The 16,237-nt window shown below is 38.0% G+C and overlaps 1 protein-coding gene across 2 annotated transcripts in view; it reads right to left on the minus strand.

The window, feature by feature from the left end:
• Positions 1 to 16,237, minus strand: part of LOC128699162 (girdin) — a 707,427-nt gene that overhangs the window by 65,603 nt on the left and 625,587 nt on the right. For both annotated transcript variants that reach the window (XM_070090172.1, XM_070090171.1), the window contains exons 16-19: positions 9,738 to 9,871; positions 9,265 to 9,364; positions 8,930 to 9,039; positions 7,047 to 7,188 (exon numbers count right to left, since the gene is read on the minus strand). In XM_070090172.1, the coding sequence (XP_069946273.1) occupies positions 7,047 to 7,188; positions 8,930 to 9,039; positions 9,265 to 9,364; positions 9,738 to 9,871 (486 nt within the window). The remainder of the gene's footprint in view (positions 1 to 7,046; positions 7,189 to 8,929; positions 9,040 to 9,264; positions 9,365 to 9,737; positions 9,872 to 16,237) is intronic.

Below are 16,237 nucleotides of genomic sequence, written 5' to 3' on the forward strand. Positions count from 1 at the left end.
TTGAACTAATGCATCTCACAAAGCACAGAAAGAAGGCCATTTGCTTTAGTTACATATGAAGATAATTATCACCTATAACCATAATAATAATACATGCAAGATTTCAGGTACGTCTTGCTACTTCTACTTACACTTAGGTCACACTACACATACATGTACGACCATATATATACACAACCCTCTGGGTTTTCTGCTATTTTCTTTCTAGTTCTTGTTCTTGTTTATTTCCTCTTATCTCCATGGGGAAGTGGAACAGAATTCTTCCTCCGCAAGCCATGCGTGTTGTAAGAGGCGACCAAAATGCCAGGGGCAAGGGGCCAGTAACCCCTTCTCTTGTATAAATTACTAAATTTAAAAAGAGAAACTTTCGTTTTTCTTTTTGGGCCACCCTGCCTTGGTGGGATACAGCCGGTTAAAAAAAAAAAAAAAAAAATAATAAATTGCAGTCATTATTATACATTCTCAATCATTAAAATTACTGAACTACAATTATCACAAAATAAAACTGGGACAAGAGAGTGTAGGAATTATAAAGAAATAAATATACTGGGTAAAGTACATGGTAGAACTACTATTGAAAAAGTTAGGGACAGAACAGAAACAAGGACTGCAGAGTAACAAAGAGGATTTAGGAAGGGTAGAGGATGTATAGATCAGGTGTTTACATTGAAACATATAAGTGAATAATACTTACATAAAGGTAATGAACTGTTTGTTATATTTATGGATTTTGAAAAGGCATATGATAAAGTGGATAGGAGAGCAATGGTGCAGATGCTGCAAATGTATGGAATAGGTAACGGGTTGCTAAAAGCAGTAGAGTTTTTATGTGGATAGTGAGGTTCAAGTTAAGACAGGTAGGATAAAGTTAATGCAAGGGATTTAGGGAGAGGGGGGGGTCAGGATTAAAAGATAATGAATCTGATATAAATTGGGAGTTATTACAAATGCTCTATGCCAATAATACATTTCTATTGTGATTTCTAAAGAGGTGTGAAGGTTGGTGAAGGAATTTTGGAGGGTAGGCAGAAGAAAATTAAAAGCAAACATAGAAAGTGCAAGGTGATGAAAGAATTGATATTAGATTGGAGGGAGGGAGTATGAAGAAAGTGAATGCATTCAGATATTTAAGAATAGACAAGTCAGCAGATGTGCCTATGAAAGTCAAGGGAAAAAATGTAGTTGTGAACAGGTTAAACAGAGGTGTCCATGGGTCGATGTGCTCTTGGAGTGTGAGCAGGGTAACATTTATGAAGGAATTTAGAGAAAATGATTAGCTGGACTTTAGCCTTGGAGGTGGGAAGTATCGTACCTGCACTCTGAAGGAGAGGTGGAGATACTGCAGTTCAGAGGGTCATTTGAATTGTGATGTCTGTGCATTTCTGGCAAGACAGCTATCAGGTAAGTAACGTTGAATGTGCTTTCTTTCTTGGGCCACCTTACCAGTTTTTTAGAAGGGGTTGGGGGGGAAGATGGTCAGTGTTAAAAAACTCCAGCTTTTTGACTCTCCTCTTGACTTTCTATTAGCCGACAAAATCTACTTTTAAATGCATTAATAGTTCTAGCCTTTATTGTGTCCTCTAGTTCATTCATCCTAAAGGATTTTTTGCACTTTTAGGAAAATGCAGTCCACCAGCATATATTGTGACTGGTTTCAAGAGATTTTCTATCCTCACAGACTGGCCTGAGGCCAGGTTTCCCTCTTCAATGCTGTTCAACCAGTCTTTTGCTGTTGGCAGTCCACTGGCTAACATAGTCATCACAGTCCAGTTGATCTGGTACTCTGAGGAGGTAATGGTCTAGTTTTTTTTTTTTTCTTTAAAGCTTCCCCACTTGTCTTGGCAATATTGATAATATCTATAATCACAGGGTATATTTTATGCTCCCTCCCATATCTCTCATTCAAGTAAGTTATGGTGGCATGTAGGTTTGGGAATGATCCCTCAAGTAACTTCAATGTAAATATTGTCATCCATCTCTCTCGCCTCTACTTCAGAGAGTAGAGATGAGTACTTTAAATATCTTACTGACTCTATGAAGGTAGTAAAAGATTTCTATACATTTTCTAGCTCTGATCTCTCTTCTACCTTGAATGGTAGATGCAAGATGCTCAAACTTCACTACTCAAAACCTCTTCAACCTTGAATGGTAGATGCAAGATGCTCAAACTTCACCACTCATAACCTCTTCTACCCAATCCTATCAATCCTTCCAGGGATGTCCTCTACCTCCTCCTTCTATCCACTCTAGATGTATACCCCTTTGCAGTCAATTTCTTGGAATGCATTTTCTTTTTATACTTGTACTTCTTCTTTCTTTCAACGTATCAGCCGTATCCCACCGAGGTGGGGTGGCCCAAAAGGAAAAACAAAAGTTTCTCCTTTCAAATTTAGTAATATATACAGGAGAATGGGTTACTAGAACCTTGCTCCCAGCATTTTAGTCGCCTCTTACGACACGCATGGCTTACAGAGGAAGAATTCTGGTCCACTTTCCCATGGAGAACTTGTACTTATATATTCTATTTCAACAAGCCCTTTTAAAATTCTATCTTGTATCCTTGCTCTCTCCAAATAACTTAATTTTATATATACAGTATGGTCATCACATCCAAGTGTACTAGTATTAATTATATACTTCCTCAATCAAAAGTTTTTATGGATGCCAAGTTTTACTTCAACCCTTTCAGGGTTTCGGACGTACTAGTACGGCTTAAGCACCAGTGTCCATGACGTACTATTTTTATTAACACACTGGCCGATTCCCACCAAGGCAGGGTGGCCCAAAAAAGAAAAACTTTCACCATCATTCACTCCATCACTGTCTTGCCAGAAGGGTGCTTTACACTACAGTTTTTAAACTGCAACATTAACACCCCTCCTTCAGAGTGCAGGCACTGTACTTCCCATCTCCAGGACTCAAGTCCGGCCTGCCAGTTTCCCTGAATCCCTTCATAAATGTTACTTTGCTCACACTCCAACAGCACATCAAGTATTAACCCTTTCAGGGTCCAAGGCCCAAATCTGAAGTGGTGCCCCAGTGTCCAAGAATTTTCCAAAAAAAAATTTGTTATTTTTTCTTATGAAATGGTAGAGAATCTTTTTGCGAAGGTAATAAAACAAACAGTACGAAATTTGATGGAAAATTGACGAAATTATGCTCTCGCGAATTTTGATGTGTCAGCGATATTTATGAATCGGCGATTTTGCCGAATTTGACTTCCATTTTAGGCCAATTACATCATTCCAGTCGACCAAATTCTTAGCTATTTTACTAGTATTACTTCTATTCTATCGATTGAGCACAAGAAATCGCCAAGTTAACTGTTTCAACTACAAAATAAAGTGATCGGAAATTGGTAATTTGGCCAATTTAACACAAAGTTCAAAATATTCCAATTTCAAAATAGCATCCAGAATAAACAATGTAGGCATTCCTGGCACTAAACTAACATTTCCTCGGTTCATTAGTTACGTTTTTGAGGCTTTACAAATAAATCCCATTTTTATTTTTTATTTACATAATGAATTTTTATTCACACCAAAAAATAGAAGATTTACTGTTATGCAATATTGTAATAATTGTATAAATATCATCACCACATTTGTGAATGTGTATTAGATCCACCAGCTGGCGTGTATTAGACGTGTGAGGTCGTTTGTTTACTCTTGAACATCGACAAAAATTTAACATTTCCTCTACTTTGAGCTCAGTTTCAAGCCATTTCCGGTGCTAAAACCAATCAAAATCATCTCTATTTCTGTAATATGTCTTCCATTCTATCAAATGAGACCAAGAAATTGCAAATACAACTATAAAAAACATACGAAAAAACACTGCAAAGTTGCTGTTTTAATCGAAAATCTTGGTTTCAGTTTTTTTTCTTTCATTATACACAGTGTGCTGCAGGATTTGTTTTATGTGGTGCACACATACCACATAGATGTATTCTCTCATATCTAGGCCCAAGTGTACCACTCACAGTTTATCAGAGTGAGCTGAGCTCATGACGTAGATCTACGGTTTGGACACTGAACGCAAAGCCGTAGATCTACGGGACGGACCCTGAAAGGGTTAAAAACCATTTGTCTCCATTCACTCCTATCAAACACGCTCACGCATGCCTGCTGGAAGTCCAAGCCCCTCGCACACAAAACCTCCTTTATCCCCTCCCTCCAACCTTTCCTAGGCCGACCCCTACCCCGCTTTCCTTCCACTACAGACTGATACACTCTTGAAGTCATTCTGTTTCGCTCCATTCTCTCTACATGTCCGAATCACCTCAACAACCCTTCCTCAGCCCTCTGGACAATAGTTTTGGTAATCCTGCACCTCCTCCTAACTTCCAAACTACGAATTCTCTGCATTATATTCACACCACACATTGCCCTCAGACATGACATCTCCACTGCCTCCAGCCTTCTCCTTGCTGCAACATTCATCACCCATGCTTCACACCCATATAAGAGCATTGGTAAAACTATACTCTCATACATTCCCCTCTTTGCCTCCAAGGACAAAGTTCTTTGTCTCCACAGACTCCTAAGTGCACCGCTCACCCTTTTCCCCTCATCAATTCTATGATTCACCTCATCTTTCATAGACCCATCCGCTGACACGTCCACTCACAAATATCTGAATACATTCACCTCCTCCATACTCTCTCCCTCCAATCTGTTATCCAATCTTTCATCACCTAATCTTTTTGTTATCCTCATAACCTTACTCTTTCCTGTATTCACTTTTAATTTTCTTCTTTTGCATACCCTACCAAATTCATCCACCAACCTCTGCAACTTTTCACAATCTCCCAAGAGCGCAGTGTCATCAGCAAAGAGCAATTGTGACAACTCCCACTTTATGTGTGATTCTTTATCTTTTAACTCCACGCCTCTTGCCAAGACCCTCGCATTTACTTCTCTTACAACCCCATCTATAAATATATTAAACAACCACGGTGACATCACACATCCTTGTCTAAGGCCTACTTTTACTGGGAAATAATCACCCTCTTTCCTACATCCTCTAACTTGAGCCTCACTATCCTTGTAAAAACTCTTCACTGTTTTCAGTAACCTACCTCCTACACCATACACTTGCAACATCTGCCACAGTGCCCCCCTATCCACCCTGTCATACGCCTTTTCCAAATCCATAAATGCCACAAAAGCCTCTTTAGCCTTATCTAAATACTGTTCACTTATATGTTTCACTGTAAACACCTGGTCCACACACCCCCTACCTTTCCTAAAGCCTCCTTGTTCATCTGCTATCCTATTCTCCATCTTACTCTTAATTCTTTCAATAATAACTCGACCATACACTTTACCAGGTATACTCAACAGACTTATCCCCCTATAATTTTTGCACTCTCTTTTGTCCCCTTTGCCTTTATACAAAGGAACTATGCATGCTCTCTGCCAATCCCTAGGTACCTTACCCTCTTCCATACATTTATTAAATAATTGCACCAACCACTCCAAAACTATATCCCCACCTGCTTTTAACATTTCTATCTTTATCCCATCAATCCCAGCTGCCTTACCCCCTTTCATTTTACCTACTGCCTCACGAACTTCCCCCACACTCACAACTGGCTCTTCCTCACTCCTACAAGATGTTATTCCTCCTTGCCCTATACACGAAATCACAGCTTCCCTATCTTCATCAACATTTAACAATTCCTCAAAATATTCCCTCCATCTTCCCAATACCTCTAACTCTCCATTTAATAACTCTCCTCTCCTATTTTTAACTGACAAATCCATTTGTTCTCTAAGCTTCCTTAACTTGTTAATCTCACTCCAAAACTTTTTCTTATTTTCAACAAAATTTGTTTATAACATCTCACCCACTCTCACGTACTAGTACGCATAAATTCTAGCGCCTTCAAATCTAGTGAGAGAAAGCTGGTAGGCCTACATATGAAAGAATGGGTCTATGTGGTCAGTGTGCGCAGTATAAAAAAAATCCAGCAGCACACAGTGTGTAATGAGAAAAAAAAACTGACCATGTTTTTGGATTAAAACAGAGACTTTGCACTATACTATTTTCATATGGTATTTATTGTTGTATTCTAGTTTTCCTGGTCTCAATGTATAGAATGGAAGACATATTACAGAAATTGAGATGATTTTGACTGGTTTTACAATGAAAAGTACCTTGAAATTGAGCTCAAAGTAGCAGAAATGTTCAATTTTTACCAAAGTTCAGAAGTAAACAAATCGTGCTAAGCGTCCAATACACGTCAACTGGTGAGTCTAATATTCTTTCACAAGTGCGCCGACATTATTTATACCATTTCTACACTAATGCAGTAGTTTGCATAATAGTAAATCTTATTTTTTTTTTTTGTGAGAAAAATTCAAAGTGGAAAGCAAAAAAAAATGTAAGAGGGGCCTGGGGACGTGACTAATGAACAGAGGAAATGTTATTTTAGTGCCAGGAATGTCTTTCTTGTTTATTATGGACCCTATTTGGAAATTGGCATCTTTTGAAATTTGTGTGAAATTGGCAAAATTGCTAAATTTTGACCACTGTATTGGATAGTTAAAATCGGTAAATTGGTGGTTTCTTGTACTCATTCAATAGGAAAAATGGAGTTCTAGCAAAATAGTTATGATTTTTGTCGATTAGTACATTGGAATTGGCCAAAAATAGGGCTCAAAGTGGGCAAAATCACCGATGTGTAAACATCGTTGAGACTGCTAACTTCGTGAGAGCATAATTCCATAAGTTTTCCATCAAATTTCATACTTTTGGTGTCATTATGATTGGGAAAATATTCTCTATCTTTTCATAAGAAAAAATAATTTTTTTTTTTTTTTGGAAATTTGGGGGACCCTGAGAACAAGTCTCTGAGAGGGCCTGTGGACCCTGAAAGGGTTAATTACTGAATTTATTTAAGCTTTATATAAATAAGTTTTATCCTTAAACAACCAAAGTCTTCAGGTTTGTTTAGCACTAAACATGAAATAGAACAAAAACATGAAATACATGTATAACTATAACAGCATACAAACACACAACATACTTCACCAACTGACCTCTAGTAGATGGTTACGAAGGTCTTTATTTCTGCTCACAGACTCGGCAAGACGAGATTCTAGAGATACAATCTTCTCCTCACGAACCTCCACACTCCGCTTCAGTGTTTCCTCAAGCATTGATTCTAAAGCTTTGTAACGGCTGAGCAAAGAAAAAGAATTATATGTTATCTTGAATGACAGTCTTCTTCATGGCCAAAGTATTTGATAAGTAAGTTATTTTAACCATTTTTATTTAAGTTTCAATATTCAATGTTATAATTAAATGAATGCTTAAAACAACTTATGGAAATGCAGTATGTGAAGTATTTTACGAAAAGGATATTAAATGAAACTGAAGGTCTGTGTAAAAATATATTGTTCATAACTTTTTTCTATGACAAGTACTGATAAGTGTATTTATAACTTTGTAATTTCAAGGACTACAACAGAATACTATATATTAATGAAGTCGCAGCCTATAGTAACTGTATTTCCTAAATTTCTTTGACCTGTTCAGTAGTCTGATATTTATTTGCTAAAACAATCAAGTATTGTACATCTATAAATCCTGGAAAAACAAATATCAGCAATGCAAATGTCTGTCCTTTCTGTTCCTTTCACAGAATTACGCTTTCGCAAATTTAGTGGTTTCAGAGATATTTACGCATCGGCGATTTCGCCGGATTCAGGCCCTATTTTCGGCCAATTCCATTGTTCAAGTCAACCAAACTCATAGCTACTTTACTAGTATTCCTTCTATTCTATAGACTGAGTACAAAAAACTGCCCATTTACCTATTTTAACTACCCAATAAAGTGATCAGGCCAATTTCACAAAATTAAAAAATTGACAGTTTAAAAATAGGGTTCAGAATATATAATATAGACAGTCCTAGCACTAAAAAAACCATTTCCTCTGTTTATTAGTTATGTCCCCAGGCCTCTCGTATATTACACTTGCTTTTCATTTTGATTTTTTGTTCACACAAAATATAATAGATTTACTGTTATGCAGACGACTGCATTATTGTAATAATTGTGTAAATAATGTCAGTGCATTCCTAAATGCATATTAGACAGTCTGCCTGAACTGCCCCAGCATGTACCAAACAACACATTATAAAATGTAATAACACACATTGTAACCTTTGCAAAGAAATAAATTGTGTTTGTTTAGACTGGCCAGTTGGATGCATATTGGACGAGTGACATCATTTGTGTACTCTAGATATAAGTAAAAATCAAACATTTCCGCTAGTTTGAGCTCAATTTCAAGCTACTTTCAGTCCTGAAACCAATTAAAATCTTCACTATCTTCTATTCTATCAAGTGAGACCAAGAAACCAAGAATATAACCGTGAAAACCAAACAAAAATACACCACAAATTCGCTGTTTTAAACCAAAAACACGCAGTTTTTTCCATCATGCAATGCTTGCTACAGGATTTTTCTTATATGGTGCACACTTACCACACAGACCCATTCTCTCATCTCTAGACCAAAATTTACCATTCACAGCTTATCTGAGTGAGCTCAGCTCATGGGGGTAGAACTACGGGACTGACACTGGCTTCAAAGCCATAGCACAATGGGACCGACCCCAAAAGGGTTAAATTGTTTATTGCTATTGTTAGACAGCACTTATTAGTTAGGTGGCTTAAACAAAAAATAAAAAAATCTATATAAACTAGCAACTCATTGTATTACTATCAATAAAGAAGGGTTCTTGCCTCCTCATTTTGATCTTCGTAAATATAAAAATTGTATATTTTTTATACTGAATTTTAAAAATATGTACTGGTAACACAAACTTTACTTAGTATAAAAAATACCAAATATACTGGGATAACTGGTAGGGTAATCATGAAAGTATGACAAAAGAAGTGTACAATAATAGCTTACTCATTGTCACTGTCAGAAACTGGAGCAGTAAGATTATCAGCATTAAGACCAAGCTTGGCTAGGTCTGAGGTTAGACTGTCAAGTTGATTGGCGAGTTGCTGTGTTCGTACCTTTAAGGAAAAAACTACAGTAAGACTAAACATAATGTAATAAATCCTCACAGAATTTTACCACATTACACATAGGTCTCAAATGTTATGAAATAAACTTAATATTATGCAGGTAATATTGTATATGGTTATTTACAGAAAATAATGTGGTTTCTCAAAAAATTAATCAAGATGCTTCAAACCCTTTACATTATTGTTATGCTCTGTGCATGCTGTTTATCTTACCTTTTCTGCAACTAAATCTTCCCTTAAGCAATTGAGGGTTTTGCGTTCTGTCATCATCAGCTGTTCAAACTCTCTCTTCTCCTTCTCTAATTCACGTACTCTATTAAAAAATGCCAGAAGTTTCAGAAATGCTCTTAAATGTCAAGATACTGTATATTAAAAAAACAAAAATACAAGAGCGATCACTATAATACAAGAGGTCACCAACTTATGAACTACCTTAAGTTACACAGTCATACTTACAAACAGAGAACTTAGAAACCAAATAATGTTTTACAACCACAAAACTGTAGTACAACAATGTGTGAAACAGAACCATTCTTGGTATTACTGTTTACTAAATTAAAAAAAAAAAAAACGGGAATACAACTCACAAGTTGGAAATTCCTGTATATTGCTCTATCATATAAAATGCAATAACCTGTACAGAATAAAATTTCCCAGATAAACTATAATGTGAATAAATTTCATACCTATTATCACTTCCTCTAAGTTGGTCAACTTCTTTGTTGAGTCTCTTAATATCACGCTCTTGAGTTGAAGTTTTACTTGCAGCTTCATCAATAAGGCCATCCTTCACTTCCATGGCACTACGTAGTCTTGAAACCTATTCAAAGTAATACTACATAATACACAGCATTCATAATATCCCAAATGATCTGCATGAAAAATTCCTGTCAACACCACCACTGAGAGAACACAGTCACTTACAAATCTGTTATATATCTTATGATTACTCCCAATATTTAAATTATTTCTGTAATGTACTGGTAATAATTGCAATAAAATATCTCTGAGCAATTTTTAATATAGAACTACAATAACACTTTACAGCAAAACCTTGATAGTCACAAATTTACCAGTTGCAAAATCCTGTTATTTGCAGTTTGGAAAATATGAGGATATTGTATATCAATTCACCAGTGTATTACATTCATGGGGGGAGCACTAAACCTGTAGGGGTCATATAGTGCCTTAAATTGGAGCACAGGTTCAATTCCTTCAACTCATGAGCCCCTCACCAGCATCAAGGAACCTGTCTTAAGAGGATAAAATGTAACAGAAGCAGCAATGTGAGGAGATCCAACTAAATACCTAAACACTTTTCCATTTCCTCTACCTTAGATTCATTGTGGCCTATGTATCTAATTTCCAGTTCCCAATAACCCAAGGCAAGAAGTGCTATCAAAAAGTTCCTGAACTCAAATTTTTGTGTGCTTCCTGGGTGAAATTCAAATTCAAATTCAAAGTTTATTCTCTATAAGGATTACAATGCTGAGTTTACAGAATTTGGTTATTGTGTGGTTTACATGTAGCAAAATAATGATTACAGAGTGTACCACTAGAACACCTAGCATGGCTAGGCATTTCGGGCAGACTTAGTTTAATTCTTAATTTTAAAATATTACAAATTATGAGGTAAGTTGGTATTATGGCTAAGTGACTAAATACTAGTTTGTGAGTTTAGCAATGTGAATGCTTTTGTTTTGGCACAGTACATAGTTTCAGTATTGGAGTATCACAGGATTCATTATTTTAAGATTGAGATTAATATTTCTGTTTATGGTCAAATGGATGAGTGAGTGTAAGTGTGAACCACCAGGTGGTATTCGTGTAGTTAGTTGATGGGGTGTATCAGGGAGATAAGATGTTTTCTAATGGTAGTTTTGAAGGTGATGAATGTGTCTGCAGTTCTAGAGTTCTCAGGTAGGGTGTTCCAATGGCATGGATCATGCTGCGCAGTACACTCCTTTGTGAAACAGCATTTGTGAAATAGTTTCAGTAAGGTTGGTCATTTGGCTGAGGTTACACAGGCATTTCTTGTGTTGTCAGTGTGTTTTTGCAATTTTTTGTGCAATAGAATGGAATCTTTGACCCCTAAACTGTGGCATAATGGGGAAAAAAATTCTTACATGTGTGTAGAAAGATTTTGAAAAAAATAAATTGTTTTTTGTACAATGAAAGAGTGCATTTTTATGAATTGCATAAGAATAAAATGAGTGGAATTGGATAAAATCTTATGATATGTTGAATTTGACAGAAAAATTATCATTTGTTGGCAGCAGTAGCATAAATGCACCAGTGATATTTACATTTTACAGTGTACTAATATCAAATGATTGTTTCTCAGTTTTTTAATTGCTTTTAATGTTTAATAATACCAGGTCCTTATACTGGATGTGTTTAAAGATGTTTGAGCACTTCAAACTTGAGGAAATGCACACTATGTATACTAGGAATACTTATAATATTATAGTTGTTTCAAGTGTAAAACTCTTCAAAATGTGGAAATAAGTCACATTGTTTGACTATACTGAGTTATCCTAGGTTAATTATTTATTTTTTTTTTATTATTATCACACTGGCCGATTCCCACCAAGGCACGTTGGCCCGAAAAAGAAAAACTTTCACCATCATTCACTCCATCACTGTCTTGCCAGAAGGGTGCATTACACTACAGTTTTTAAACTGCAACATTAACACCCCTCCTTCAGAGTGCCCTTTGAGGGTCGACAGGCCCTCTCTGAAACTCGTTCTCAGGGTCGGCCAAATTTCAAAAAAAAAAAAAAAAAAAATTTTTTCTTATGAAAAAATAGAGTTTTTTTTCTAAACATTATAGGCTAAACAAAAAAATTTTAACGTCAATACTTACCGAGATATAGAGGCATGAAATTTGCCAAAATTGAACAACATATGGTAACATCGCCGACTGCCGTCACCTGGTATTTTTCTATTTACTTTTTTATGTACTATTTTCAATTATTTTTCAATTTTTCTTTTTCTGAGTAACTTTTATGGCTTTTGAGGCCAACATGATCAGTATTTTGTAAGTTATTTCTTTTTCAATACTACACAATAAGGGCGTAAACACTGTTGTCATTATTTTGTTTATAGAAAATATTTACACAAACAAACTATATGAAATGTTGTTTATTACTATTTTTCTATATTTTATATACACATATACAGTCACAGGGAATGTTTCTAGAAGTTCTGCAGCCTGTGGAAGTCTTTGAAACATGGTGTCATGCACAGTGGTGTTTTTTATTCCTCACACATAAAACGAGTGTCTCTGCGTTGTTGTGGGCGTATTTTTGTATGTGCACAGACGTAACACCTCTTCTGAGCCTTTTTCTTGAAAGCAGTAGCAGGCAGTTTTACTAGGAAGTGATCACCATGCTTCAGATGAGCAGGTAGTTGTTGATAATTTGGTGGGCGGTCAATTGCAGGTGCTGTTCCTTGGTACTTGAACACTATTTGTCTGATGACAGACAAACAGAATTCGCCGTACTGTGGTTTGTTTCTGGTGCTCATCTTATACATATTATAAGCATTGAGCATGGAAATGTCCAGAAGATGGAAAAACAGTTTGATGTACCACTTATAACTCTTGCAAACACAATCAGCAAACCCAATCTGCATGTCACATTTGTCCAGTGAATGCATGTTGAAGGTGTAATCAATCACAGCTGCAGGTTTTAGAATGGGTTCATTTCTCTCTCTATGCTGCCTGCCACTGTCTGCCATTTCATTAGGGTGAATTGATGACAACAGTGTGACATCTCGTTTGTCATGCCACCGAAATGCCATGATGTCATTGGCACCAAACGCCTGCACCTCACCTCTACGAGTGCCAGCGTCAAACCTGGGCATATGTTTCCGATTTGCACGCACTGTGCCACACACATCTGTCATGTTCACTCGCAAAAAATCACTGAGTGAGGGGCTTGTGTACCAGTTATCTGTATATAATATATGCCCCTTACCAAGGTATGGTTCTATCATTGTTTGAACCACATCACCTGAGATGCCCAATAACTTCCTGGTATTTTGCAATGTATAACTTCCAGTGTACACAATAATATCCAATACCAGACCACTGTAACAATCACAGAGCACAAACAACTTTATACCAAAGCGTTTCCTCTTGCTTGGTATGTACTGCTTGAAAGAGAGTCTTCCTTTGAACAGAATCAAAGACTCGTCAATTACAAGCTTTCTGAAGGGATAAAAATGCGTACTGAATTTCTGTTTCAGATACACAAACACATTCCTAATCTTATATAACCTGTCAGTTCTGTCAGGCCTGGTTTTATCTGAAGTGAAGCATACGTAACATTAGCACAAATCGATTCACTGGCATTATATCACTGAAACCTGGTGTTGCAATCAGGGGGTCTGTTGACCAGTATGATTTCACTTTGTGCTTATACACATGTGGCATAAGCATTATTGTGGCAAAGAAAAGATACATCTCAGCCACAGTTGCCTCCTTCCACTGGTGTAGACGTGATTTTGGTGAAAGTAATGTGTTTGCCATGGTGTACTCGTAGTATGTGTTGCTTTCCATGACAATACTTTTCATCAGTGGTTCGTCAAAGAATAACTCGAAACATTCCAGTTCAGTGGCATTGTTCCCAAGTGCACAAGATGGCCGTATTCCACTTTGGCTGTCATCAAACTGGTGGGGATTTGGAACAAAATTGACAGCTTCCTGCCAATCCCAGGTGCGGTCTGCTGGTGGGTACTGGACAATGACAGGTGGTTGTGGTTGTGGAGGTTGTGGTTGTGGAGGTTGTGGTTGTGGAGGTTGTGGTTGTGGAGGCTTGTGGTGGGTGAGTGGGGGATGGTGGCCTTTGTTCTGGATCAGCTGAGTGGGGGATGGTGGCCTTTGTTCTAGATCAGCTGAGCAACGGCGTGGGTGGCAGCATGGCCCACTACTGGTGCCTCACCGCCGGCACCACTACCACCACGCACATTTTCCATCCCAATTGCAACAGTATCTTCGTCATTTTCACTGTCTGTTCCTGTTGTACAGCCACGGGATGTACTCCGAGATACACTCCTTCCCCTTGGTATAACATATGGCACACTACCAGAGCGCATATATCGTCGTATATACTGACGCTTCACTGGGGAATATTGCACTTCACTATCACTACTGGAACTAGTTTGAAGAGCTTGTAGTTCATATTCACTATCACTATCATCACCCATGCTCTCATCTGAGTCTGGGATTTGGGAAAATAGAAGTTTCCTCTTGGGTTCTGGAACAACTGAACGTGAACAAGAGGGCCCAGCACCAGAGGTGGAAGGCTGAGGGTCGTCTGGGTTTTCCTCACTATTACCGATATTATGGTCATTAGTTTCGGTCAAAACCTCACTAAAACCACGAAACTCATCTTCACTGGCACTTCCATCACTATTAGAACTGTCACTGGGGAACAAAAGTGTCCCAATTCGCCGAGGAGTGAGGACCTTCTTACCGCGAGGCATGGTGGACATTGTTTACTAAGAGGGCATTCCCACAATGCACCACTGGGTCCCAGATTTTTTTTCTACCGCGCACACCGACCACGCAGACCCATTCTCTCACACCTAGGCCTACCAGCCTTTTCGCGCGAGATTTGAGGCCGCTAGAATTTATGCGTACTAGTACGTCAAAAACCCCTACGCGTAAGACGTACTAGTACGACCAAAACCCTCAAAGGGTTTAAAAACCATTTGTCTCCATTCACTCCTATCAAACATGCCTACATGTTAATTATTTATGGTATAATATATACATAATTAGGTGCCTTCCAGACTATTGTAAAACATATATTTACAACAAAATCTTATGATACTTCAATTGTTTCAAGGTGTAATGTTCATCAAAACATGGAAATAAGTTGCAGTGTTTGACTTTATTGGGTTATCCTGGGTTAAATCTACTTAGTGTCCTTTATGGTTGAATTCCAAACCATACCCCAGCCGGGATTGAACCCGAGGTCAGAGAGTCTCAAAACTCCAGCCCGTCGCGTTAGCCACTAGACCAGCTAGCCACAATAAGATTCATCCAACTAGGTAGCACAGGCACCATTGTGACCACTGTGGTCACAGGCACCACTGTGGTCACAGTGGTGCCTGTGCTAACCTTCCTATGGTGTAGAAATATACCTAATTGGACGAATCTTATTGTGGCTAGCTGGTCTAGTGGCTAACGCGACGGGCTGGAGTTTTGAGACTCTCTGACCGCAGGTTCAATCCCGGCCGGGGTATGGTTTGTTTGCAATCGTGTCATTACGATTTTGTGAGTCATGTTGAATTCCACTATTAGTATCAAGAAATTATAATAAATGTGGAATGAATAAATCATCATCATCCCACTTCCACACCCTGTTTGCTAGTAGGGAAGCTGGTGATGGAACAACAGCTCCTGATTTCATTATTTACTAATCCTATTTAGGTGTACAGTGGAACCTCAAAAATTGAACGTATCACATACCGAACATTACGAAAATAGGAACATTCTTTTGGACAAACTGTGTCCCTATTATAGAACGTGCCCCTATTTTCGGACCACTGGGTACGGGACCTGTCTGCCGCCCGCTCTGTCTGCGTCCCTGCGCAGGCGCCGTGAGCAGTCTAGCTTTGTTATGCTTGAGTGAACACTAACCTGCGCTCTCATTCACACATTTTACGATTATTTCATTGTGTTTAGTGCTTGTGGGACTGTGAAATAAGCTGCCATGGGCCCAAAGAAACTTGCTAGTGGTACCCCTGTGGTAAAGAAAGTGAGAAACACCATAGATGTGAAGAAGGAAATAATACAGAAGTATGAGAGTGGTGTGAGACTTGTTGAGCTTGCCAGGATGTATGGGAAAAGCAAGTCGACCATCGGTTCTATCCTATCAAAGAAAGAACAAATCAAGGAAGCTGATGTTGCAAAAGGTGTTAATATAGGGAGTGGATGAGGTGCCTTCTTCAAAGATTAAGGAGATTTGTGCCAAGTGGAATGATGTCCAAATGTTTGTGCAGAAGTACCACCCTGAGCAAGCTGAAACAAGCCATCTTTGCAACAAGTTCAGTGACACAACCATGTCCCATTTTAGGGAAATGTTAGAGGTGCCAGAAACAGAGGACTGTGGACAGTTATTTTGTGAGACAGGGGTCCAGTGACTCTCAAGCTGGTCCTAGTGGCATTAAAAGA

Source organism: Cherax quadricarinatus, chromosome 31, assembly GCF_038502225.1.
Source record: "Cherax quadricarinatus isolate ZL_2023a chromosome 31, ASM3850222v1, whole genome shotgun sequence".
Classification (NCBI taxonomy): domain Eukaryota; kingdom Metazoa; phylum Arthropoda; class Malacostraca; order Decapoda; family Parastacidae; genus Cherax; species Cherax quadricarinatus.